This window comes from Neopelma chrysocephalum, unplaced genomic scaffold (genome assembly GCF_003984885.1).
Source record: "Neopelma chrysocephalum unplaced genomic scaffold, ASM398488v2 Primary Assembly neopelma1_97034, whole genome shotgun sequence".
Classification (NCBI taxonomy): domain Eukaryota; kingdom Metazoa; phylum Chordata; class Aves; order Passeriformes; family Pipridae; genus Neopelma; species Neopelma chrysocephalum.
In genome coordinates, this window is record NW_020925676.1 from 3,543,265 (window position 1) to 3,569,078 (window position 25,814).

At 41.1% G+C, this 25,814-nt stretch overlaps 2 protein-coding genes across 2 annotated transcripts in view; both read left to right on the top strand.

Moving 5' to 3' along the window:
- Nucleotides 1–25,814, top strand: part of LOC113961081 — a 521,441-nt gene that overhangs the window by 216,171 nt on the left and 279,456 nt on the right. The gene's annotated exons all lie outside the window — the stretch shown is intronic.
- On the top strand, nt 4,301–6,788 carry LOC113961078. Its single transcript, XM_027671107.1, has 3 exons — nt 4,301–4,368; nt 4,604–5,245; nt 5,377–6,788. The coding sequence occupies exons 2-3, from the start codon at nt 4,610–4,612 to the stop codon at nt 5,971–5,973; spliced, it is 1,233 nt and encodes a 410-aa protein (XP_027526908.1). The 5' UTR covers nt 4,301–4,368; nt 4,604–4,609; the 3' UTR covers nt 5,974–6,788.

The window sequence follows — 25,814 nt, forward strand, 5'->3', positions numbered from 1 at the left end:
ATTTCTGCATGAACAGGAATCCTGTCACCAAAGACAGGCAGAAGCACCTTTTATTTCTGGCTCTGCTAAAGAAAGACCAGATCCATGACTGAGCATTTTGAGACTGGATGATAAATAATGTTCTGATGACTCAACATGCAAGTGCTCAGCTGGCCTTGGTATCTCTTGAGTCCCTGGAAAGCACAGCTTTATAACCACAGAAATGAGGGACAAACCATATTGGCAGCCCTAAAGGTTCTTGTCCAACACCACCACACAAAGCAGGGCTGACTTAAAAGTTAGACCCAGCTTGAAAGTTACACTATGTTAGAAAAGTTTGTATTCAGAGAAGTTCTAAATAAATCCATGGCCAGAGTTCCAGTGCAGAGATTGTACCTCTGCTGGACTAAAACCAGAAGCTTTGGGTAAATGAGAAACAATTGTCTGTCAGTGCCAAATACTGTTTAGATTGTGGAGAGAAAGCTAAAGTGACATGGAAAAATGGAAATTTCCTGCAACTCTCTGTAATGTTGATTCTTCTGCAGTATTTGCTATATGTGAGTGTGTCATGTTTGCAGTGGAAAGTTTGCAGCATTTATGCACAATCTGCAGGCATGGATTGGTAGAAAGTGCAATAATCTACCAAAAGAAAACCTTGCACAGGTCTTGTAAACATCACTTAGCAGCTAGGAAGTGCACAATAGGTCTGAGAGGGTGTAAGAGAACAATAAAAAATTTTCCTAAATGAAAGGGGGGGGAAAGTGGTTTTGGAAATCTGCATTAAGTCTTTGTTTTGCTGATGATCTGTGTGTAGAAACATCTGCTGTTGCCTTTCAGGTCCATCATCAGATCCAGCTCTGTATGGGCTTTAGCTTTTCTAACCCCATTCCCACATGCTTTCATGGTGTCTTAGTATTTCACTGGGGTTGACTGTTACTGCTGCTGCTGTAGAAGCCTGTGCCTCCTTTTATATAACAGTTTAGTGAGGAGCTTCTTCTTCCACACAGGCTTCTTGCTGCCCCTTTGCTTGATTTCCTACACTCTTTTGAGTTTGCAGGAGGGGACTTTTGAATATCAGCCACAACTGCTACCTGTTTTCTGTGCTATTTCCCCTAAAATTCTTCCAAGAAAATCTGTGAACTGGACAAAACTTTTAAAAGTTCTTTTGCTAGTTAGAAATAGTAAGTGGGAAAAGTTTCTAAGCTTTTGTGTGTTTTTTCTTCTTTTTTTTTTTTAAGCTTAGTAGATGGCTTTATTTCATTCTATTTTTCTCTGGAGGAACGATGGTGACTATTGGTAAAGAAATGATGCTAAACATGCACAAGGGAAAAAACCCCACCCACTATAATATAGTGAAATACAGAAACAGGAGTTTCTGAGATCAAACTGCTGGTTTCTGACTTCACATAAGATCAGGAACTGGTAATATTCAGGCACATACAGATTGAAGTATATGTGCTTTACTACAGTGGATATTTACTTTAAAAGAATGATAGTTATTTCACTGGCTAACTGTCTTTGCTACTTAACCAAAGCAGGCCTAAAATATACCTGCAGAAGCGTGCTGGGTAGGATTGCCCTGACCATACCAGCAGGAACAGAACTGTAAATGAAAACTCCTGATCACTATATCACAACAGAGGAAGGAAAATACATCTTCAGTGTAGAAAGCTCACATCTGAGAGAAGCCCTGTGAACTGGCAAATAATGGCATAAGCTGTCAGTGGATGGTGTTCAGCTCATTAGGACATTCAGAGAACAAGCATATACTGGGGAGAGAGAGCACAATATCTACAAAACATGCCTTGAGAATTGTTTTCTTTGTTACCAGTGAGAATAGTTTGGGATATTTGTTATTGAACAATTGCTCTGAATTGCCCTAATTCAAGAAAAAAATCTGTAAGTTCTATAATGAAACTTATCGATTTTCATTACCTTTTTAAAAAGGCCTGAGTTAATTGTAGCTTTTAGTAGTTTGGGGAGAAAATTAGAAAGGAGTTTGCAGTTACTTAGAGATTAAAGGGACGAAATTCACATTCAAGCATCTAGTGGTTTTCTCAAAACTGAACTCCCAAACCACCACATTTGAAGACTGATTGTCAAATACTCTTTAAATAGGCTATGTATTTTTTACTTTTCATTGCATGTTATAACCTCAAAAGTATAATTTCTAAGCTGCTTTTGTCCTCCATATCCACAGGTCACTGATTTTTACCTATGCTACTACTGGAACTTGAAATTACTTTGCTTTCACGTTTGTGTGTTGAAGGTCTCTGAACTCAGAGCAGGATTTGGACCAAGCCCTGCTCCCACATGTTACCTATACATGTCTCTTCCCAGACCCATGTGGAGGCTCAGAACTACTTTCTTGGCGTAACTCTATGGTCAGCCATCAGAAATGTGCCCTCAAGCATTTTGAGTCATTCTGCCAAATTGTCTTTTACAATATTTTCATCTGTGACTTCTAATATTTCTGCCTGTGTGGATATGATTTCATGAATTTAGGTAATTAAGAAGAGTTTCTCCCATGATATCTATCTATCTATCTACTTATCTATCATCCATCTATCATCTATAGATAGATATGATATCTATATATAGATACGATATAAAGCATATATATATATAATTGATATGTAATATAGAGCAGGAGTATCAGAAAGAGGGAATCCAATTCACATCCATTCTTGATTCAGCTTTGAGATGGATATAAACAGGACAAAGAACAATTGGAGGTGATGAGCTGGAACAGGTACCGTGGAGTTCCTGTTGTGAGAAATAAAGCAATGTTTTACTGAAGCCAGAGTGACTATGGGGGGAGAGACTAACCCTTTTTTCTTGTTTATAGCTGCTTATTGCTCAGATGTGGTTCAGACTGTTCCTTGCACCTGTACAGATTTGTTAAGAACCAATAGGAAAGGCTATGCTAAAGATTTGCCAAAAAAGGAAGAAGATGAGGGGGCAATGGGGGAGGGAGACTTGGGGTAAAAGTAGGCGGTCTGGAGACAATGTAAGTCCCTGAGTACCCAGCCAGTGGGAAAGAGGACAGGGACCAACCCCAGCCGGAAGAAGGATGAAAGGTTGCCAATTTTGGTGAGTGGTGTGTCTCCCTGGAGAGAGACACCCAACACAGCTAACTAGTTTAATAAAAAAGTTTTGCTTTGGTGACTTTTTCACCTCTCAAATTCATCAAGTAGTTTTCTCACACTGTTGAAGGTCAAGACCTAGAACGGCATCTATCCAATATGGCAGCAGGGAATGACATTAAGCTGAATTAAATTCAAGTGTGTTACTTAATTCAGAAACTGAATTGGGATTGAGAATATCAAACGTGTTGAGAAATGGGATTAAAATTCAAGTGCTTTATTCTCATTTTTCTTAGGAATACTGAAGTAGACTTAGGATGTTCCAGAGGACTGGCCGGTGGATGTACCACATTGTTAAGTGTCTCAAGGTTGGCCTGAGGCTATTATTATTTGTCCACAGCAGTAGAAATGTACAGCCTGAAAACCGAGATTTCAAGTTTTAGGTTTTTGAAATTTGATTTTACAGGATGGTTCCTTTATTGAACTTAATTTTTTTTTTTTTTTTTAATTTCTTTCTGAAATAAGATCATTCTGAGTCCTAAGAAACTTGTCCCTATAAATAAGCCCTAGTCTGGGAGAGGTTTTTAGGGAAGATGAATGTACGATTCCTATGCGCTAACTCAGGTCAAATGGGGACTGCCCAAAGACTGAGACTATATGAGTGTCAAGCACAGAATTTCATGTGCTGCCAAGAATGCCCCTCAGCAATTTTGAATCTAAATGTTCCAAGCGTATGTGCTGTTCTCCCCAGGAACATGGTAGTGACATTGCACCAATAAGCAGTAGGACCCTGTAAAGAGATATGTGATACTCAGAATGTGTTGATTTGCCTTTCTGTTTGCTGCTCAATGCCTCAGCCAAATTCTACAACTCTCTGAAAAGAAGTTGTAACCAGGTGGGGGTCGATCTCTTCCTAGAAGTAAGAAGTAGGATGAGAGGAAATGGCCTCAACTTGCACCAGGTGAGGTTTAGGTTCACCTAAAGGATAGTCAAGAGTAGTCAGCCCAGGAAGATCCACCCACAGTCCCCAAGTTCCGCTCAGTTATGGTTCCGCTCAGGGTCTGCCTACTTGGTCAAGAGAGTCTCGAGTAACTCCTGAGACTGGGTTTGCACTCGGGGGTGAGGATGCCCAGAACCCGCTGAGTCTGGCAGTGGGGATAAAGGTTGGGGCTTGAGGGTTGGGAGATGTGGCTGTGGGGGCTGTGACATCACAGAGGCTGGGTCACAAGGGGAGCTGTGTCCAGGGTCACCACCAGGCAGCCCTAGCCCCAACACAGTTGGACTCAGGGGACCAGTGAGTGCCCACATAGGGGGAATGCTGGGCTGGATGGGGGTTGGGCCAGATACCTAGGGGCTCTCTAACCCAGAGCGAGAGTTGGGACCCCCAGAGCATGGCATAGTTCTCCCTTTGGGGCTGGGGAAAGAGGGCTCAGGGCTCTCAGTGGTGCCAGGTGTCCAAAGAATCTTTCTGGGTGGGACAGGTGTCCCCAGTCCCCTGTTCTCTCCCACCCAGACCTGCTCACCCCCTTTTTTCCCAGCAGGCCATGTCTCCAACACTGGTCCTCATTCTGGCTCTGTTGACCATCCATCCTGGGTTGAAGCTGGACTACCAGATGGATGTGGACACAGCCAAACAGATGCTGGAACGGGAGAATTACCTACATCAGCAGATGACTTGGCTGCTGCAGGAGATTGAGGAGGGGAGCACAGACATGGTGGAAGGCCCACTCCTTTCTGCCCCGCGGCAGCATTGGCTGTTTTGGAGCCCTGCAGCAGCAGTCCTGGTCCTGCTCACTGGGGGCTGCTGCTGGCTGGCCAGGAGAAGGAAGCGTGTCTCTGCTAGCTGCAGGGAGCAGGAGAGTTCCAGCAGCAAGGACAAAGGTGACAAGAAGGAGAACTCCAGAAGCAAGGAGGCCAACAAAAAGGTGAGCTCCCACAGTGAGAAAAAGACCAAGGAGCAGGAGAGCTCCGTCTGCAAGGAGAAAGGCGACGAGCTGGAGAGCTCCAGAAGCAACAAGAAGGCCAAGGAGCAGGTGAGCTCCAGGTGCAAGGGCAAAGGTGATGAGTGGCAGAGCTCCAGCACCAAGGACAAGGCCAATGAGCAGGAGAAGCTAAAGGGTCCACACAGCAGTGTTAGCTCTTTGGCTGTACCAGTCCCGTCACCAATGGACACATTCAAGGTAAGGCTGGACAGGGCTGTCAGCAACCTGATCTAATTGAGAATGTCCCTGCTCACTGCAGGAAGGCAGGGGGTCAGACTCGATGGCCTTTAAAGGTCCTATTCTAATGCAACTATTCTGTGATTCCATAGCAAAACTTGTCCAGCACGAGTAAACAACTGAAGGAGCTGGTGGGTGACCTCCTTGGCATATGCCGAATGTTTTCCAAGAGGAACTTCATGCCAGAATTGCACCCAGCCACTGAGACCAGCACCTCTGAAGCCTGGAGCATCCATGAGAACAGCATCCACTACCGCCTGCTTGTGATCCTGCGACCACCCCCTGGGCACTCGTTCAGCCTGGGCACCACAGAGCAGCTGCCAGCAAGTCGCTCCTGCATCCGTGTGGTGCTGGAGTGCTTGTGCTTGAGGGAGCAGCTTCTGGGGAAGACGTGGTGCTTTCTCCATCGGTCTGGTGACCAGCTGCTGAGTGATCAGGACTCGTACCTCCTGGGCACCCTGTGCACAGGCAACTACCTGGATGTGAAGAAAGTTGTCTGCTGGGTCCAAATGTTGGTGACATCAGCCTGGCTGCTTTTGCCTCAGTCACGGCACTGCCAGCTCATGGTGCTGCCCTCCTGCCAGTCCTGCAAGTTCCAGCTGACAGGCACCCCAGGGATGCAGATCACCATGGAGATGGTGTTTGCAGTGCAGCAGGGCAGCTCAGGTGCCTACGTGAGCCTCGAGTAGGCAGCAGCCAGTCTTGCCAGTAGATGGTGGGGCTGGAGAGCAGCCGCCTGTCAGACCCAGAGCAAAGGCCACCCAGCAGGACAATTTCCACCTCAGAGCTGTGGACACCCTTCCCTGTCACCCAAGTGGGTGATGACACGGTTCAAGAGGAGCTCAGCACAATCAGAGCTTGGGCAATCTCTGCCTGCCCAGCTGAACCACAAAGCATAGAAGTGTTGGAGGATAGAAGTATAGAAGAATACAAGCATAGGAGCAGAGAAGAATAGAACTGTAGGACCAAAGGAGAGTAGAAGAGTAGAACACAGAAGAGTCAGAGAATAAAAGCATAGGGGAATAGAATAGGAGAAGTGTAGAAGTGTAGAGGTAGAGAAGAATAGAACTGTAGGACCATAGGAACATAGAAAAATAGAAGCATATAAGCATAGAAGTGTAGAAGAGTAGAAGAGTAGAAGCATAGTACCATAGAGGAGTAGGAGAGTAGAAGAGCAGAAGAATAGAACCATAAAACCTTACAGTTGTTTGGGTTGTAAGAGATCTAAAAGATTATTAAAGATATTCCAGGAAGGAAGGAAGGAAGAAAGATGTAGGAAGATGTCTTCTTCACTGTTTGCCTCTCTGAGAAGAAAAGATGTTCCTATTAATAGTTCCCAAAAGCTGACTCAAGAAGAATGGTGTTGATCGCAGTACTGAATCCATAGGCTACGCTAGTTTCACAACCAGTAACATGGTTGAATTCTAAGATAGTACTACAAAGTACACCAAAACAATCTTAGTCCAGACCTCATGGAGGGAGGATAAACATCTGGAAGCAATAGGACAAGAGGAAATGGCTTCAAATTGTGACAGGTAAGGTTTAGGTTGTCTATTAGGGAACATTTCTACATCGAAAGGGTTGGCACAGGCTTCCCAGGGCAGTTATGGCATCACCATCTCTGGAGCAATTGAAAGCCCTGGAGATGTGGCACTAAGGGACATGGTTCAGCAGTGGGCTTGGCAGTGTTGGGTTAATGGTTGGATTCAAGGATCTTAGCGAGCTTTTCCAACCTAAATGATTCTATGATTCTGAAGGAGACATGGCTAAAGCTACCCAGACTATAAACATACACCTGATGTGCTACCTAGAGAAATCAAAAGAGCTTTTCAATGTGTCTTTTAAAAGTGTGTGAGGAAGGGCTTATTCTGGGTTCATGATACTTGTCATTCATGTAATGCTTAAGCACACCTGGTTGGTACTTCCTTTTAGGTGGTGGGGACTTTTCTAATAGCCACTTGTAGGTTGTGAGGATGGTGTTGGCTATTTTCAGGGTAGTTTGGAAAAGAGGAGGAATGTGAAGTGGCCTGGTCCACCACAGGCTGGTGGCAGTCTTGAAGAAAAATGAGTTGAAGAAACAAGATCAGTAGTCCACGTAAAGTAAACATGCTTGCAGTCCAGAAATCAGAAAAAATGGAAACAATAAAAATTGGGAAACTTTCCTACTAGGGCTCTACAAGGTTTTTTTAGTTTTAATTTCCCCTCATATTTCCCTCCCTTTTATCACTCAACGTTTCCTGCCTTTTTCTCCCCTCACATTTCTCACCCTTTCTGCCTCATGTCTCTTGCCCTTTTCCCCTCACATGGTGCTAGAGTGCTTGTGCTTGAGAGAGCAGCTGCTGGGGAAGATGTGCTTTCTCCACCGGTCTGGTGACCAGCTGCTGAGTGATCAGGACTTATACCTCCTGGACACCCTGTGCATAGGTGACTACTTGGAGGTGGCAAAAGTCACCCACTGGATTCAAATGCTGGTGGGATCAGCGTGGCTGCTTTTGCCTCAGTCGAAGCACTGTCAGCTCATGGTGCTGCCTTCCTGTTGGTCCTGCGGGTTCCAGCTGACAGGCAGTACTGGAGAAAAATGACTCAAAGTAACGAGGTCAGTAGTCCAGAGGTAAACACGCTTACAGTCCAGAAATGAGAAAAATTGAAATCAGAGGTGTCAATCTTTCCTGCTAAATCTCTACAACACACCAAGCCTGTATACCGAAAGCTTCCAAATTTGAAAAATCCTCTAGAAACTGACAGAGAGACATTCAAATGACTGAATGCCTTAGGAACGGATGTCTTAGTTATTTTTTGGCATTGCTGTTCTTGTTCTACATCTCTGGTAGGTGGAGATGTCATCCTAAAAAAGAAGATCCAACTGTTAATTGCAAAATTTATGCTTTTCCTTCTACATAAAATCTATTCATTACTGTTAAATGAGAAAAGAATACTTCCTACAATAATTTGTCTTTGTAACTATAAAACTCTGTTCTAAAATAAGAAGGAATTAGACTATTGACTGAGTCTTGAGATGGATTGCCTCATTTTTTTTAATGAGCTTGATGCAAACTATTTTTAAACATGTAGATTGGTAGGAAGGGGGAAAAAAAAGAACAGAAAAGAACCTATGTCTATTACTTTAAACATGCTAGAGGGAAAAGAGCACAAGGGAAATCAGAATCCTTTCTTGAGTATAAATATGCTGACACACATCAAATATTCATCAACTGAGTCTTTCTATTGGTGTCCAGGATCCTGTGCTTCAGAGATAAAAAGGAAAGGAAAAAAAAGCAAACACCATAAAGAAAAAGATGTGGAGTAATCTATCCCAAATTAGATGTCAGCCTGACCTATGACACAGACTGGCTGAAGTCTTGAAGCCCTGAGTGAATTGATGGTTAAAATTTAAATGTGATATAAAGTAATGAATATAGGTCAAAGGGACATAAAGTAATGAATATAGGTCAAAACTTTCTGAGATGGCTCCTCAGATACAGAAAGAGAATCCTTTTAGTTTAAATGCTGCCGTACAGCACTAAGCTATGATAAAAAGAAGTCAAAGATGTCCATCCATGATTTTTTATATGTGCTTCATATGACAGTATAAGAGTCAAAGGTAATCTGTCTGGCAGCAATCCATCCATGTGCCTTCTTAGGATGTCTTTAACTAGGCTGTAGCACATGGACAGCTTCTAACTACTGTCATTTCAGTTAATGATGCTGCTCAGATGTAGAAATTACTCATTTCCATTCTTCATAGTGTCATAACACCAGTGGCACCCAGTAATAGAATACAAATAAAGATAAATTATAAAATAGATTATTTACTTGTGAACCCTATGAAGACATTAGTTTGGGCTTGTTATAAATATAACACTAAAGCTTGCATTTGGGAAATGAACTAACAGGGTCTCTTTCTAGAATCATAGTAAATCTGTGTGGGCACAGTCTCAGTTTCATATGAAAAAAAAAGAACCTCCTCTGATTACTAATCATGATGGGTATTTTAAAAGGTCAATAAAGTGGAAAACAGAATTCAATTCAATCTATTGGGAGCAAGAATTAGCTCATGCAAAAAGTTAAACTGGTAACAGTGAATGTTAAATATGGAGGAATTTTATTTAATTATCAGCTCAGGTTATAAATCAATCCAAATGTAATGAACATGATATATGACTCCACCTCACTGCTGCATTACTTAAAGTTATACACTGAGAAACTTTTTTGATGGAATCTGAAAAGGTAGAAAAGACAAATTACTAAGTTCAAACCTTGCTTTCACTGATGAAAAATAGTTAAATGGTGACAGCAACTTACGGTTTCTCAGTGTAGGTTTTTATTAAAGACATACTATTGTGGTTTTTCATCATTGTGGTACGTCAATCAGTTGTACCCTTCACCTGATCAGTTATAGAGTTTGAAATCTTCTCCTGCTCTTTTTACAGGCCTCAGGAAGGGTACAAGCAAATAATTCCTTTGTCCATGATGGTGGAGGTTTGTGTAGGGTATCCAGAACATGGAGAAAATTGAGGCAAGGATCTTCCAAGGTGGACTGTGAAGTTTTCCTTCTCCAGCAGTCCCTGTTTGTTTTGTCACTTGCATTTACAACAATTAAATAAAAAATAAAATTATATGGAGTTTTCTTGGAACACCCTTACTTTTTTTCAGAGGATGACTGTGCCTGCTCAGAAGTTTCAATAAACATATATACTATAACTTCCCAGGGAAAGAATTATCCTTTTTTCTCCAATGCCTCCATAATCAAAATATGTTACCTTCCAATCTTGTTCATAGAAGGGTGTTGTGTACAAAAGAACCATAAAATAAACTAATCTTGTATAGTCAATCAAGTATGAATGATAAAAACTTCAAATATGACTCTTTTTTAGAACTGGTCAACTGTATGCATTGCCTATGAATGTAATAAAACCTGAATATTTTGACTGATGTTGTTAGGAAATAATGGAGTTTTTACAGGTTCTAATAACCAAGACATTTACTTTTCCTTGTAAATTTTCCTTCCGGTGGACTGTGTTCAAAACCAGATGTTTTTAGGATCTTTCCAAAATTTGGAGATATATAAAAGTATTTCATTCTCATGCAGCTTCCTTAGTGATATTGTTTATTTTTATGAAATTTTCCAGGGATAAAATTCTTTCTATCCATAAAGATGGTGCTAGTAATGCCAAGGTCATGGTTTCAATCCCCATATGAGCCATTCACTTAGGAGTTGGACTCTGTGATCTTTGTGGGTCCTTCCAACTCAGAATATTCTGCAAAAGCTTTAGATTTTTATTATATTTACATCCAAAGCTGAATATTTTCAGGAATTTACAGATAATTTCAGTTGAAAGCAGATTTCTCTCCCCTACCCATCTCCATGAGTGGAAAGAACATGGGAGAGAAGAAACACTGTGCCAAGGTATTTAGGGGAACAAAGAGCGTTTCACAGTTGCTCAGTGATGATGCTCTTCTCAGCCCTGCAGGTGCTGAGCCTTCTGGGAGATCCCAGGAAACAGCCTTGCATCCATGTCTGCCCCTTCCTGCTCTGCACATCATAGTACTCTGCTTCATCAACATCCCTAAGGAATCCGGGTCTTGAGTTCTGACATAATTTAGGCACTGATCCCTTAGAACCACCTCCTGGCCTCACCAGAGGTTCAAATTTTGGGTGTGTTTCAGCTGAAACAGTTTGGAGTGAGCAAACTGACATTTTCCATAAAACTTCGGAGTTTTGTGAAAAGACTCACACTAAGTCCACTTCATTATATAATAATAGCAAGACTAAAAACAATGGCAATAATAATTTTAGTAATATACTGTTATATAGCCATAATTGTACTATATCACAATAACTAGGTAGTTACCATAGATGTGTGAGACAATGACCAAGGTAAAGTTATATTTTCAATGCATTTGAGTAGCCCCTGGGGGTTCAGGACATACAGAACTCTTAAAATAAACACTTTTTTGATCATTATCACCTGAGAAGTTAGGTAAATGGAATAAAATTTTAGTCTTTGCTTCAACAATTTTTTTAAATAAAACAGATAATTAGTAGTAACTTTTGAAAACAAACAATCATTTGTAATTCCTTTTACAGTAGACTATCACTGTCTTGCAACTCTTCCTACCAATTTGGAGGTAGTATTAAATTTGACAAATCTATTTGGAGGTGATAATAGAAAAAGTGGTAAAATTGTTCCAGGTTATTGTGAGTTTGTTTTTGATGCAGGCAGGTTTTTGTGTTGGTTTTTTTTTTTTTTTTTTTTTAATTTGTTCTGTACTGTTATTGCATTTATTCAGCCCATTAATATCTATCTGGATGACTTTCTTGAGCAAGGAGATTTCTGGGAAGCTTTCAATGATCATTCAGACAAATGGTAGTGTTTAAATACCTATGGAAAATCAAGCTACCAGTAGCCTCCAGCACACTCAGGGAGCTTGTCTCTTTTCCTGAAAATGTCACTACCTTTAAGCTATTTTTGGATGGGTCAAAGGGTGCAAAGTTAGGGTGAAATGACAAAACCCAGAAAAACTGAGAAGGCCCTAATCATCTTCCACATAGATATTCACTCCTTACCTAAGGTCCTCATTCAAGATACATCCTTAGTCAGAACCCCAATAGTATATACTTAAAAATAATACACTCCGTCATGTGTTCAAATGATGTGTGAGTCTCTAAAACTAACTCAGTCTTCTTCAGGCTTCTATAACATCCTAGTCAATTTACTGCATTTTGGAAATAAGTGCTTTGAAAACAAAATAAAATAAACCCAAACAAATCCATTGGAGGTTAATATTTTCCCATAAATAATCAACCATAAATTTGGTAGTGCAAGTTAAAGAAAGGAAGTATATTAAATGAGAATGTTCTCTGCTGCAAAAGCAAGTCAGGTGGAGATACAAATTCATCATTTTGCTTTCAGTAGTAAGTTGGATGGAATTATTAAAGTAAATTTTTCTCCATCAGCTCAATGCTGGCAGCAGTCTGAAGGGGTTTCAGGTTTGCAATGGAGTGTTAATTAATCCTGTATGTCTCACTGAGCACCAAAAGGAACAGTCATTTTGACTGATGTAACTGAACAAGGGTGGATATTTTCATCTTTGGGACTAAGATATTAAGAGATGGAAGAACTGCACAAAGGAACAGCTTGAAAAGGAGGTGTGCACTAATTCTCTTCATTTTGTTATAGCCTTTGCAGCAAGAAAGATCTGTGTCCTTCTGTCAATGCCTTTCTCAGCCTACAGAGGCTGGTACCCTCTGGACTGATGTGCAGGATGTGGCTCTGCAGCTGGATGTCCTTTAAGGATACTGCCTGGGCCAAATGCAACCTCTTCCTCCTCTAACAACACAGTGAGAGGCTTGTTTTTCACCCAGATTGGATTTAAGAATTAACACTGAACTGTTCCAAATCAAAAAGACCAAATCCCTTCTAGATGTATCCCACTCTGCCTGGCACACAAAATCTTCAATATTGATGCGACTATTGTAAGGAAGGAAAGAATGTTAAGAGCTGCTGAGGCAGACATCCCAGGAGAGTGATCTTTGCTCCTCAAAACCTGGGGGAGATTCACAGGGATTTTAAGCCTTAGAATTCCTGTTCTTTTGTTCTGGTACCAAGTCATGTCTTCAGTAGTTGTAGACCTTGATTCAACTTTGTATTGAAGCTTAAAAAATTGAAATCTTTTTTCTCTGGACACATTCTTGGCTTGAATTTAAGACACCATATTCTCAAGGATATGATGCCTTTTTAATGGCCTGTTATTGTGAAAGTATGCATGCCTCTGTACTCCCTCACCCTGGGAGAGGGAGGGAGTTGTGTGGCTAAGAGTCATAGAAGAATTTGTCAGGAATCCGGTGAGAGATTGTCCTGAGCCACAAATACAGATGTTTGCCCAAAAGTATTTCTTTGGGTCTACTCAGAATACTCTTATCACCCCCAAAGTAACCTGAAATGCCCTATGAAATAATTTCTGCTTTTGATCTTCCCTCTAATAGAATTAGTGGTCCATTTTTCTTCTACTGCCACTTCTGTATCAGGCCAGATAGGAAATAAAATACCTGTTACCAAATGCCCTGCTAATGTGTCAGCCACAGCTGCAGCTGGATAAATGCCATTGGATTGAAGAAATTGGAATTTAATGCAATGATGGTTTTTGTCTTGGTTTATTTTGGTATTGTGCCTTTGCTTTGTTTTGTCTTTGTTGTTTTGTTTGTTTGAGGTTGGCAAGTCTATCATGTGAGAGAACCTAGCACTAGGTGAACAAAATGCATGGCACAAATCCTTTGAACTGGACAAACTGAAACATGCTTATTAGCTTGTTTTCTGATTTCCTTGTGCCTTCTTCTGTTATTAATTAGCCTGTTTCTGTCTAAAATAGCTTCTAAGGAAATATGCATATTTTTCATTAGAATTACTCACACAATGTTTCCAAAATTCAGGAGTTCAGGTATGATCCAAGATTTGTTAATCTGAGAGGAAAGCTCACTTTGATTAAAGCAGATTTTAAGTAAAACCTGCAAATAGTTCCTAAGCAAACCAAAACCAATTAAGCATGAAATATATTTGATCCTGGGTACTGTAAATACAAATACCTTGTGACTATTCATGACAGACATCAAAAAAGAGAAATTTATTGAAATGCTGCATAGAACTATACTTAATACAGACAGACCAACCTCATCTACCTAAATTTGTTCACGCCAGTTTCCACAACTACAGGCTTTCATAACTCTTGGGTCTTTTATGAAATTGGATTACGTAGTTAGGCAGCTGATAATACCTCCGGGTATGCAATTGCAGAGATGAACTTGTGTGCCAGACTATTCGTTCTGTTTACTGTGCCTATATAGAAAATAACACAGAAAATGCAGACAGAAATTTTTATTTTAGGTTCCTGACATTACCAACACTGTGCCTGGGGCTCCAGAGCAATGCTCTGCAGTAATTGCTGCTTCACAGACGGGGTCTCACAGCGGGTTCTGGCTGGTCAGCAGCCAGCCAGGGTCTGCTGACTTGGTGTTAGTGGTCATTATTTGGGAAACAGTCTGTCTGAGGAGACAGTGTCTGGTGGGGAGTCAGAGACAGGCACGCAGGAAAGTCAGTGGCTGTTGCCTGGGTGAGGAGAAGGATGAGTGGACTGGACTTTCCCTGGGACACAGTGTGGAGAAGAGGACATGTCAGCAGAGCAGAGAGGACACACGTGCTCTGCAAGAGCCTGGCCTGGGAAGGCGTCAGATGAGCTGTGGGAACCCCATCATGGGCAGGTGGGGGTAGGCCTGGCTGTGACATGGCAGCTTTACCAGCAACCTCCAAAGATCCCTTCTGACATAACTTCATGACTCAATTACTGTCACTGTCTGCCACAGAACACCAGTTTTTATGGGTCAGCACTTCACTGTCTACCCAAATAGAGTCCTACATAGAGAAGAGAGACTGACATTCTTAGGCACTGAAGCAAAAGATTCATGGGGTCAGGGAGCAATGCATGCCAGCTCCTGCGGAAAGGTGTAAGGCAGGGTTATAGCACAGAGATAAAGCCTTTATGAGCTGGAGTTCCAGGGAACCCATATGAAGATCCAGGGTTTTGCTAAAAGAAAGTTGTACTTGGACTCAGGGAAGGGCAGTGGCAGCAGAGGAGCACTTGTAGCTTGATATTGTGTTCTTATTCTCTGCTTTGTATTTCCAAAAGAAACAGTTCACTTACACTTTAATTACATCAGCTGGACCACCCAACAAAATGTATCACAACCCTGTATGTAAAGAAGTGACCTGATATTCTCCCTCTGTGGTTCACCTTCATCATCTATACAGCAAACTTGCAAAATTTTAAAATTAATTTTAATTATATAAATGAGAATTACTATCAATAGTGGCTCATAATAATAATTTGAGATATTTCAGTTCATTAGCTTTTTCTTTGCCAAATAATTGGTGGGAAACACTGGCATTTAACTAACTATGATAATTTTTCTCTATTTTTAATTCTGTTTTGATAAACAGTTCTTCACGGGGCAATGCAGCCTAGGGAGTGTCTTTGAGATAATTATTTGAACAGAAATGACAGTGATCCTTGTTTCTTGTCACCAGAAAAGGCACAGGTCCCTCTGCCTTATGCCAGGGAGGCTCCTAAAGTATCTTCTAATCTGGTTACAATTGATGAACCCTGTGGAGTGTGGCTGTAAGAAGATCCAAAATTCTTTTTTCAGCTCAGAATTAAATTTTTGCCTCCTATATATTGGGTGGCTTACGATGGATCAAGAGCGGCAGAGGTGTCTGTTGCGTCAAACTCGGGACATTTTCTGTGTGAGTGTTTTGGTCTGTGTTTAGTTATGAGGACAGGCAGCACTCTGCAGCCCTAAAAAGGCTGTGGTGGAAACAGCATCTGTCTTCACAAAAGCACTAAGAGCATGTGAACAAAATAATGACTTTTCTTCATACATAGATGTGCTGCTTCCTGACAGTCACTTCTGTGAGGGTTTTACTGGTACAAGGCTGAGGCAGAGCTGAAGAAGAGGGCAGGGGACAGATGATGCTGTGGGGGCTGTTACTGACCACTGGCCTCTGGCCATCCTGCTTCTCTCTGTGGGACTTTAACCTCTCTGACATCAACTGAAGGGAAATGACGCTGGGCATGAGCCATCAGGGGATTTTTGGAGTGTGTCAGGGGTGACTTCATGGTGCAGTTTCTGAAGGGGCCAAGCAGGGACAGGCAGAGCTGGACCTACTGGTCAGCAGCAAGGAGGGGCTGCTGGAGAGGTAACAGTCACAGGCTGTGGTGACCATTGAGCAGTGATGGTCAGGGTCTAGAGATAGTGAGGATTAGAGAAGAGGACCTACCCTAGGCTTTAGGAAAAGAAGGAAACTTTGGCATGTGTTGAAGAAAACTGAAAAATAAGGGGGCAAGGGAAGATGTACAACATGTGTTGGTGCAGATTTTCAAGGGCCCTGGTTCAAGAGTAAATGTAATGCTTTTCCATGAGACAGAAATTCCAGCACATTTACAGCCTCAGGGTAAAAGCCAAATCTTCAAGGAAAAGCCATCTAACCACTTTTTATTGAGCAAAAAGCAGACTCAAATCATCAGTACTGAGATCTGTACTCTTTTGGTTTGCAGCACAAAATTTGCACCACTGTACAATGTTTTGAGGAACACAGGAATTATAGTTCAGGTACTTTATCTCTTCATTTCCTCCCATGGGTTAGGCTCCCCAAATAACCCTTTTTTTCCCTGACACAGGGTCAGCACGTGACTCCCATGGTGCACTACACGTCGACCTCAGGAGGTGCTTGAGGTGTAGCAGAAGGGGAGACAAAGATGGACAAAGTCATTGCCACTTAAAAAAGGAGGGGACACATGTACACCCCACAGCTGTCCAAAGTGCTTTAAAAGGGAGATGCATTATGTAAATAACTGAAAGGAAAAGTTTAAGGTACAGACAAAATAAAAATCCCAAAGCAACCTCCCAACAAAATGTTTCAGTTCAGATCAATCTGACCAAGGAAAATGCTTCTCTAGTGAAATTAAAAATTTTGCTCGGGGAATTTCTCTTTTAATGACGCTCTCTTTCCTATGAATGTTTTTCTCCCAAAGGTCTTTATTAGATTCTAATTTCCTATAAACTATTTATGCGACACTGCTAAGTCCCTTAGGTCATGCCGAGAAATCACACTGGAAATAATGGCAAAATCATTTTGGTTTTATATGTATATATATACGTACTGGGAAGGAATAGATACACCTCAAGGATCATACTCAATCCAATTACTTTGAAATTACTCAAAATGATGATTGCTGTAATCTGTAGTAATTTGTCTACAACTTTATGGGTTACTAAACTAAATGTTGATGACACACTTCAGTTCATTAATAATTTTTGTAAAATGTGGTGTTAAATCCAAGCTTTCACTGATGGTGGTGAAAGCTGTGGTTTGGAAATGGGGTATTGTCTGATATGTCCATGAACTGGTAGATGTAGAAGTTTAACAGTTCTTATTCATTTCTAGTTTTTATAAGACTGCAAAGTGTCAAAGCCCACAGACAGTATATGCTCTGTAAATAACATCTTGGCTTTCCTATTCCAGCCACAGCTCATAATCCACCACATTTCTCTGGCCCCTAAATCAAGGGTTTTTTAAATACCACAGGCCTCATTTTTGGCTCTTGCCAAACAGCTCCTCAAGACAACACTCCAAAGAAAGGATCAATTTCACTTGTTCTCCCCATTCCTAAGTCCAATCTCTTGTAGAGCCCATCCACAGGGATGGGGCCAGAAGAGCTGCAGAGGGGCCAGAACCACTTGTCCTGGGAAATCCCAAGAATGGGCCATCTGGGAATTGGGGAAGCAATTCACTGGAATCTACCTCCCCTAGTAAAATAGGTCTCTCCACAAGTGAGAGGTCCCTTCACTCTTGGAGGGTCTCCCTTGGTTACTGAGACCTGAAGAACCCAAAGGAAAAAAAAGAATTAAATAAAAAAACCTATGCATTAATTCTGCATTACTGTTGGTGACTGACTGGCAGGTTTCATATACTGTCTTTATTTTGTAATTAGTAGAGTTCTCAACAGACAAAACAAACCTCATTACACAATTTCTTTCTTTTCTTTTTTAAGTTTTTGTTGTAAGTTTACCCCAAACGCAGAGCATTCCGCTGCCTTCAGTACAGGTGCATACACTGTGGGTAGATGTAAATTATCCCACAACTCAGAAAAAGTGTAGTTTTGTTTACATGCTTCTGTGGCAATGCTTTTCTTTCTAAAAAAGCCTCAACCTACAGAAAATTCAGAAAGAACCCTCTATACCTTCTTCAGAACAATGCAATCAGTGTGCCATTCAATGTACAACAACTTTCAGGAGCTGAGAGGCATTTAGAATTATTTGATAACTAAATTGCTGATGGTACATCTAGCTCCACCATTTATAAAATCATTGCACTGTTTTCTCTCTACCAGGACAAAACCATTAAAAAGAAGTTGCAGTAGAGGTGCTTTGCAGTTATTGTGCATAATGGTAATTTTAAATAACTGAAATAATGGTTTTTCCATCCATAGACTTACACTGGGTCTCTGCTGGTTGCAGCTGGCTGCACAGTGAAACTACATGAATCTGGTTGCTCATTTGCATACCCTAATATTTTGGTAAACCACTCAGTTTTTGATGCCAACCCACTCTTACAGCCAGGCAAGGTGCTTCATTTGGGTATTTCTTAGCTCTGCCTGGGTCTGTGAGGTCGTGAGTTATTAGTGTTCAAACTACTAAATCTCTTAATGACTAAAACATTTTTAGAAGTTTGGTTTGGAACAACACAGAGTCAATTAAAGCATCATGATTTGTCACAGATTTAGAAAACTACACAGATGCCTCCATCCTACTTGCTACAGAAACACTGAAATAACACCATGGGTCACCATGACCCAGAAAGTTTTTCTTTAATTTCTGGAGATTTAGCAGGAAGAGCAGATCCACAGTGCCTATAGATGAGGTTTAATGGCAGGCAAGGATGGCTCGCATCCAAAAGGTTGCATTAAAGCCCTTTCCTGGGGCAGTCAATGAAAGACGTGACATTTTCCTGTTCCAAGGAGCCTGAAAGACATTTTTTCTTATGAGACTCAACACATATGTCACAAGGAAGACCAGCATCCCAGAGAATGTGCACACCTTTAAATTCAAACTTTGATCTCAGCCCCCAGCCCTTCCTCAGCCGCTCTCCCTCCCCTGCTGCATCTTTGTTTTCATGCACACAGAGATACCAGACACTGACATAAAACCTTTGTGTTTTGATCCCTCTCCAAAAGTAGCCCCAGGTAGAGTTATGTAGATTTTATTTAACCTGTCTTAACTGCTGTTGAGAGTGGGACATAATTTGAGTCTGCCTGGCACAGCACAGGCAGCTGAGAATTGTGAAAATTTGCAGCCTGGGGAAGTAAATGAACAAAACCAGTTTCTGATGGGATTTTCTAAATTAATTTTCCTCCCTCTCAACATATGCACATGAGGAGAGTTATGTAAATGAATGCAAGTGGATGACAAGCATAGCAATACCATCCTAATGTGAAAATTAAAACCGTCTGAAATGGGAAGTCAAATTGGATGCAATTAGAGGGACCTAAACAAAGAAACTTACTTAGAGCTACACTGATTTGCGCTTATCAGGTCTCTCAGTCACGGGTAAAATAATGAGTCTGATTGTCTCGCTGTGACCTTGTTAAGTCTGCTGAGCATCCCCTAGCACTTTACAGGACCTTATCTCATGCAGGGCTCATCTTTTCCAGTCCTTTACTTCTTTTTGCCGGGAAAGCCATGACCTGTAACATCAGTCTAGTTACAGGGAAAAAAAGAAATGGTGGCATGCAGCCTGGTACTTTCAGTGGCAAACTACTAGTTTGGAATTTCAATGAAAACAAAAAAAAGAAGGCTTAGGATAAGGGGGCAATAATGCAAGAGTTTAACTTCTCCTGTTTGACATTACCCTTTTTAGCCTGATTCTCCAGTGAAGTGCAAAATAAAGAGTTTGTTCTCTTCTCCCTGCCACTCAATTTCTGAACTAAGAGACTGAATTTACAAGGATGTTTTATGTGTGGGAAGACTCCAAAGGTTCCTCATGTTGCCTTAAATCCAAGAATTAAGGAGAAAAGGGAGAAAGGGAGAGATCCTAAACCTTCAGAAAAAGAAGAGATGACAGTCTAACTTCTCTCCAGGGAAGTGGTCATGGCACCAAGCTTGCCAGAGTTCAGGAACCATTTGGACAATGCTCTCAGGCACATGGTTAAGCGTCCTGCTCTCTTGAGCAGGCACAGCCTTCCCTGCTTTTCCCCAACCTTTTTTTTCCCCTCCTCCCTTATGAGAACAAAATTAAGCGCAACGATCAAGGCAGCTAGTACATTCTTTGTTTTTATTTCTCACCCTGGTTGCTCTAAGCAGCTTCACTGCAGGATCATAGCACCCTGTGCTAGGAAATGTATGAATAGAGAATTAAGAACAAACATATAAATAAAATTTATAAACTAGAAAACATCAACAGAAAGTAAAAGAAATTTTTATTTTCTACTGATTGCTAAAAATTAAGATAAAGGAGCAGAATATTGGTTTGACTTGATGTAAGTCAAACTGCTTACAAAAGCCTTGTTTTTAAGTCATACAACACCTTACCTTCTTTCCTTAAAAGAGTGTAAACTGCCAGCTGACAATGCTGCTTCAAAACACAGATATTTCCTTTTTACTCCTTTGAAGGGAAATGCAGGAAAACACTGACATATTTGGAGTTTGCCTCTCCCCAAATGGGCTGAATATCATCAAATACTATTTACTTCCTCAATTCACTTAATTTTTTTAGCAAATGTTCTTTCTATGAAAAGTCTAAGTTATTGCTAATATATATTATCATGAACAGTAAAGCACTATGGAAATTTTGCTGGATAAGGCTTTCCCAGGAAGTTCTGCATGTATGCTTAGAATCACAGTATTACAGAATCATTTATCTCAGAAAAAATCCTAAATATCATCAAGCCCAACTGTTAACCCAGCACTGTCAAGCCCACCACTAAACCATGTCACCAGGTGTCACATCTACACATCTTTTAAATCCCTCAAGGGATGATGACTTCAGCACTGCCCTGGGCAGCCTGTTCAAGTGTTTGACTCAGTGGATCAGAGATACTATCTGGGCTTGTATCTCCTCGTGACATCTTGGTACTTTAACAATGTTCATATAGAATTTATTAGTACCCTTTAAAACTTGCTTCATGCAAGACAATCTCACAGTATATAAATCTGTACTGAATTCAGTCTTTTCTCTGACTCGTTTTCTTCTTTTCTGGTTTATGAAAAAGAAAGACCTCAAATGTTTCCGTGCACTGAATTTAACTCTTTTCTCTTTTGCACTCAAGTGTTCTCAGTTATGTCTGTGAAACACCTCTAAAATACAACAAATTGTAGTCTGTGAAAGGAAACACACCTGGAAAACCAGAGGCCGGGTGCTGTTCAATGTGGTCTGCACTCAAGGGAGTGACCATTAATATAAAAAGTGCAAAAAGGCAACTGAGAAAATGCAGCCTGGTCCGAAGGGGCAACGTAGGTTGCAAGGGAATGGTGGACACATGCAAAGCGGTGGGGAAAATCTCTCCGGTGGTATGAATAGTCCTGCCCTGTGTTGCTGCGACCCATGACAAAACTGTTCAAGCATCCACAAGGGTGAATGAAACTCTAACCTCTTAAATTCTTTTTCTGTCCTTTTTTCCACAAGCATTATTTCAAACTATCTAATTTTTGCCATCAAGTTCTTAAATCTTTTGCACTTCTTCCTCTATTTCTCCCTCTGTTACTCTGTGTGTTGGGCTTAGGGCAACAGACACTATCTATTTACTCATCCATCAGTGAAAAGATAAACATGACTCTCATGATGAGCCAAGTTTATGTGAGGTGGGTTTGCAGGTCCTTTCTGGATTGCTAAAAGTCTTATCTCTGAAAAGAAGAAAGCTCTATAGGTACTCTAGGTTAAAGCACTGAGACCTCCAGTCAAAAGGATTACCCCCATTACTGCTTTGTGTCTGGAAATGTACGTGTCTTCCAGGGTAACGATAACTTTTTTAAGTATGTCATACTTGGGTGTATGAGGAATGTGGAAAGAAGGGCAAGACACTGCAGAGGTTGTTGCTGAATGAATTTAAGCCATGACTGGTTTAAGTTAGATATCTCTGTGGTTTTCAAGGTGTGCTTCCTTGCACAGCCTACGATTTGTTGTATTTTCAGAGATATTTCAAATACTTAACTAAGAACGCTGGGTGCAAAAGAGAAGAGTGTTAAATATTGATAAAGTTAAATACACTTGATGGGTGCCAAAACCAGTCTCTTGGTAATTATACTCTAATGGAGCTAAATATGTTAAGTCTTTTAATTGTGGACATGCTAAATTCCACATTGCATTAATCACATGATGCCTGCTCAGCTGGTGCTAAGAAAAAATCCAGGAGCCGTTAATTAGGGTGAGATAAGGAAAAGGTTTAATCCTGCCAAGGCAATTGATGGTATACGATGTGCGCGCCGGCTGTGTCCAAGATGTTACATTTATAACAATATCTGGCCAATCTCAAGTGTGTCCACCCCGTAACTTTTGCTCTGGTCCACCCCCTGGCCCACCCCTTAGAAATTGGGTCTGGGGTGCATTTTGGGACCCTCTCTTCATCATCCTTCATCATCTTTGGGGTACAGAGAGCAGAGTCACACAGTTCTTTGACTCTGTCCTGCGGTTTAGGCCAAGACACAAGCGTTCCCCAAACAAGACATGCTTGCCTTGACAAGAGACTAAACATCTTCTACTGGATACGGGGATAGGGCTGTTATGGGGAGTATGGAACGGGGTAAGAGGGTTAAGGAATGTATAAACTAAGGGGTACTATGGGGAAGAGAGAGAAAGGGTTGCTTCTAAAATCTACTTCTATTACCTATAAAACTTATAAGGTAGGAAAATAAAAAAACCATTAGGGGCTTAAGGCATCAACATGACAATCTGTTTTCAGTTTAGAGGGGTTTTGTGTGTGTGTGTTTTTTTTTTTTAACATGTCAAACCATTTTCTGTCTTTATAGCCCATCAAATCTGACTGTTTTTTGTGATTTGAATGTTTCATAGGGACTATTACTTTCAAGGCAGAGTAAACAGGAAACTTTTAAATGTGAGTCACCAACAATAATACAAAAGTCAAAGTCACTGTTTTGAAATAACTTGTCAGAAGAAAACTTGGTGGTTTGGTTTTTCCCCTGTAGCTTTAACTTGGTGTTCTAGGACAGAGTCACTGTAATTCTCTGCATTCTTCTCTCTTTCACATGGACATTTAACTTTCATCCTCATCGTATCCAAGCAGTTAATGCTCCCTGATTCTCACAGCATTCCTTTGAAGGGGAAAGAGCTTGTCACTTTTCCTGTAGATGAAGAAACGAAGCACAGAGCAAGGGCCACATCTAAAGTGAACTCAGAACCAAGAAGCATGGTTTCACAGGACCTATTATTTGGCTTACAACTGAGATATTGCCCAAATGCATCCCCTTCCAGCCCTCCTTCAGCTCCATGCTGCTTTCCTTGAATTGATGCTAAGTACTCCTGTGGGTATGTTCAGCTAGTTCAGTTCACACATCAATCTAGAAACATAATCAAATAAGAAAAAAAAAAAAGAAGAAGATCAAAATATCCCATTGGCACCTGACCACACCAGCACATGGCATGGCACAAAAGGTACTACAGGAATCAAGGGCTAACAGGCCAAGGGACAGTAGTAGATTGTGATTTCTGTTTGGAGCATTAGCACAGAGAATGTTAAGTCTTATATTCTAAATGTGTTGTAGTGAAGATAAAGCTTTTCAATGGCACCCCCCATCATGACTCAGGCTCTTTGGCTGCCTCTGCAATGTTCCAGAGAAAAGAGGTAGATATTTCCATACAGCACCCATGGAAACTGGCACAATGCATACACTTGTTATACATCATGAAGTGATGCCCACGCCAAGAATAATAATTTATTTGGGCCTAAGCTTAGATGAAATGAGGCAGATCTGCATGCCCAGACACCGTTTCTTTAAATGTCAGGTCATACGCTGTTCTCTCTCCCTCTTAGTCTGACTTCTGTATCAATGCAGATTTCATCTCACTCAGACTCAGTGCAGGTGCAGAGCTGTCAGCTGTACCGTAAATGACAGTCTGCCTGTCTCTTGCACACAATGCCACAGCTGATGAGTTGAGCTAATTATGTCTATCCCACCCTCACTAACCTTTCAAGAGCCAGCAAGATTTCAATTAGGGAAAGGCCAAGGAAGAAAGATTTTGAAAATCCTGAAGGCTGTCATTTGTGAGACTCAAGACTCTGGATGAGCACAAACATTGCCAAGAAGTTTCATGAAGGTGGGAAGGGAAGAATACCTCAGCAGAGAAATGCCGTTCCTTCTCTGGCCCCATTCTGGCCCATATATTACAAGTCCTTTTGCATTTTTGAAGTTGCCAGAGCTCACCCACCTTCCAATTCCCATGCAAACTCTAATCCTGTCTCATCACACCTCTAGACAGAGAGAAGAAGACCCAAGGGAGCATTATTGATGATAAAGGGCAAGCTAACAATAAGCAACTCAATGAGGGATTCCAGGACACACCGAGTCTGAAAACAATGAAAAGAACACAGGGGAATCTTATTTTCAGCATGAGGGGATTTGGCACATTCTCAGCATTTTCTCTCTAACATATTAATTAGGCGAGGAGGGAAGGAAGGAGGGCAGGACAATGATTCATACTGAAGAATACTATTGGCACAAGAACAAATGGTATCAACTGGCTATTAAAAAGCTTAGGATGCAATTTAGAAAATTATTTCTAATTGTCAAAGAAGGTCACAGAATAGCTTTCCTAATAGAGCCGAGGACAGAAAACTTGGTGACTGTAGGATAGAACTTGATGTAACTTAACGATTGGGATTATAGGATTTTATTTCCTGAACCAAGATGTTCCTGCCAGTTTTCTACTCATTTTCACCTCCATAGTTATGACATCCTTACCAAAAACACATAGCCATTCATGGGTGTCCCTGTTCACATGTTAACATGAATGCTACAGAAACAGGGGAAATGATCTGGCCAGAGACTGCTATTTTTGAAGGTAATGACAAGCATTGATGGCAAAAAAAATATGCCATGTAGCCTTTCAGCTGTGCCGTGTAATATTTGGGCAACAGACATCAGCACCCCATGTTGGGGACCACAACAGGAAGGAAAGGAGAAGCCAAACTGACGTGCTCAGCATTAAGGACAGGGCCACAACAGCAGCCAGGGAAAACCAGGGTCTGTTTAACATGCCTCATCTGTACTGACTGCAGACCTTGCTGAAGGCAAGTAGTTCTTCTTTAGTCTCACATGACTGAATTCCCTCAGCCTTAGGAAGCTAAGGAGGACAGCAGGGTATATGTGTATATGCAGACTCAATTTTCTTCAATCTCTTGAGTAACCACATAATGCTTCAAGTATCACCAAGAAGCAATGAATCTTGGCAATCTTCTTACAAGTTTCTACTTTCTTTCTTTCTTTTTTTTTCCTTCTCATTATTTCTCTTTTTATCTTACTTTTTAATCCTTGTGATTTCTTGACTTTCATTTCAGGTCATTCTAAATCAAACCCGGTGCTATCTTTAGGCACTCTATGCTTATGCCATGAATCAAATTTCCTTTTCTACTCTTATCAAAACCATGGGAAGGTTTTACTGAGATAGAGACTTCATTAGCACAAAAGCAGAGTTTTGCTGCTGCTCTGATGAAGCACAAGATGCCAACATAACTGAACAAGGGGAAGGATTCGGTGTGCTTTTATGCAGCGTTACTCTGGAAGAATAACTGTACAAGATGTTGCTAAACTGGCAGAAGGTTCTTGAAATGTATCTAATTTTCTGAAGCCCTGTGGATTAGTGGCAGTCTGGGTTACACAGAGTTGCTGGATCAAGGAAGAGAACAAATGCTCTTATTCACTCTCATCACTCCCATTCATGCCCTGCTTGTGTTTCCTGCTTTTATCATT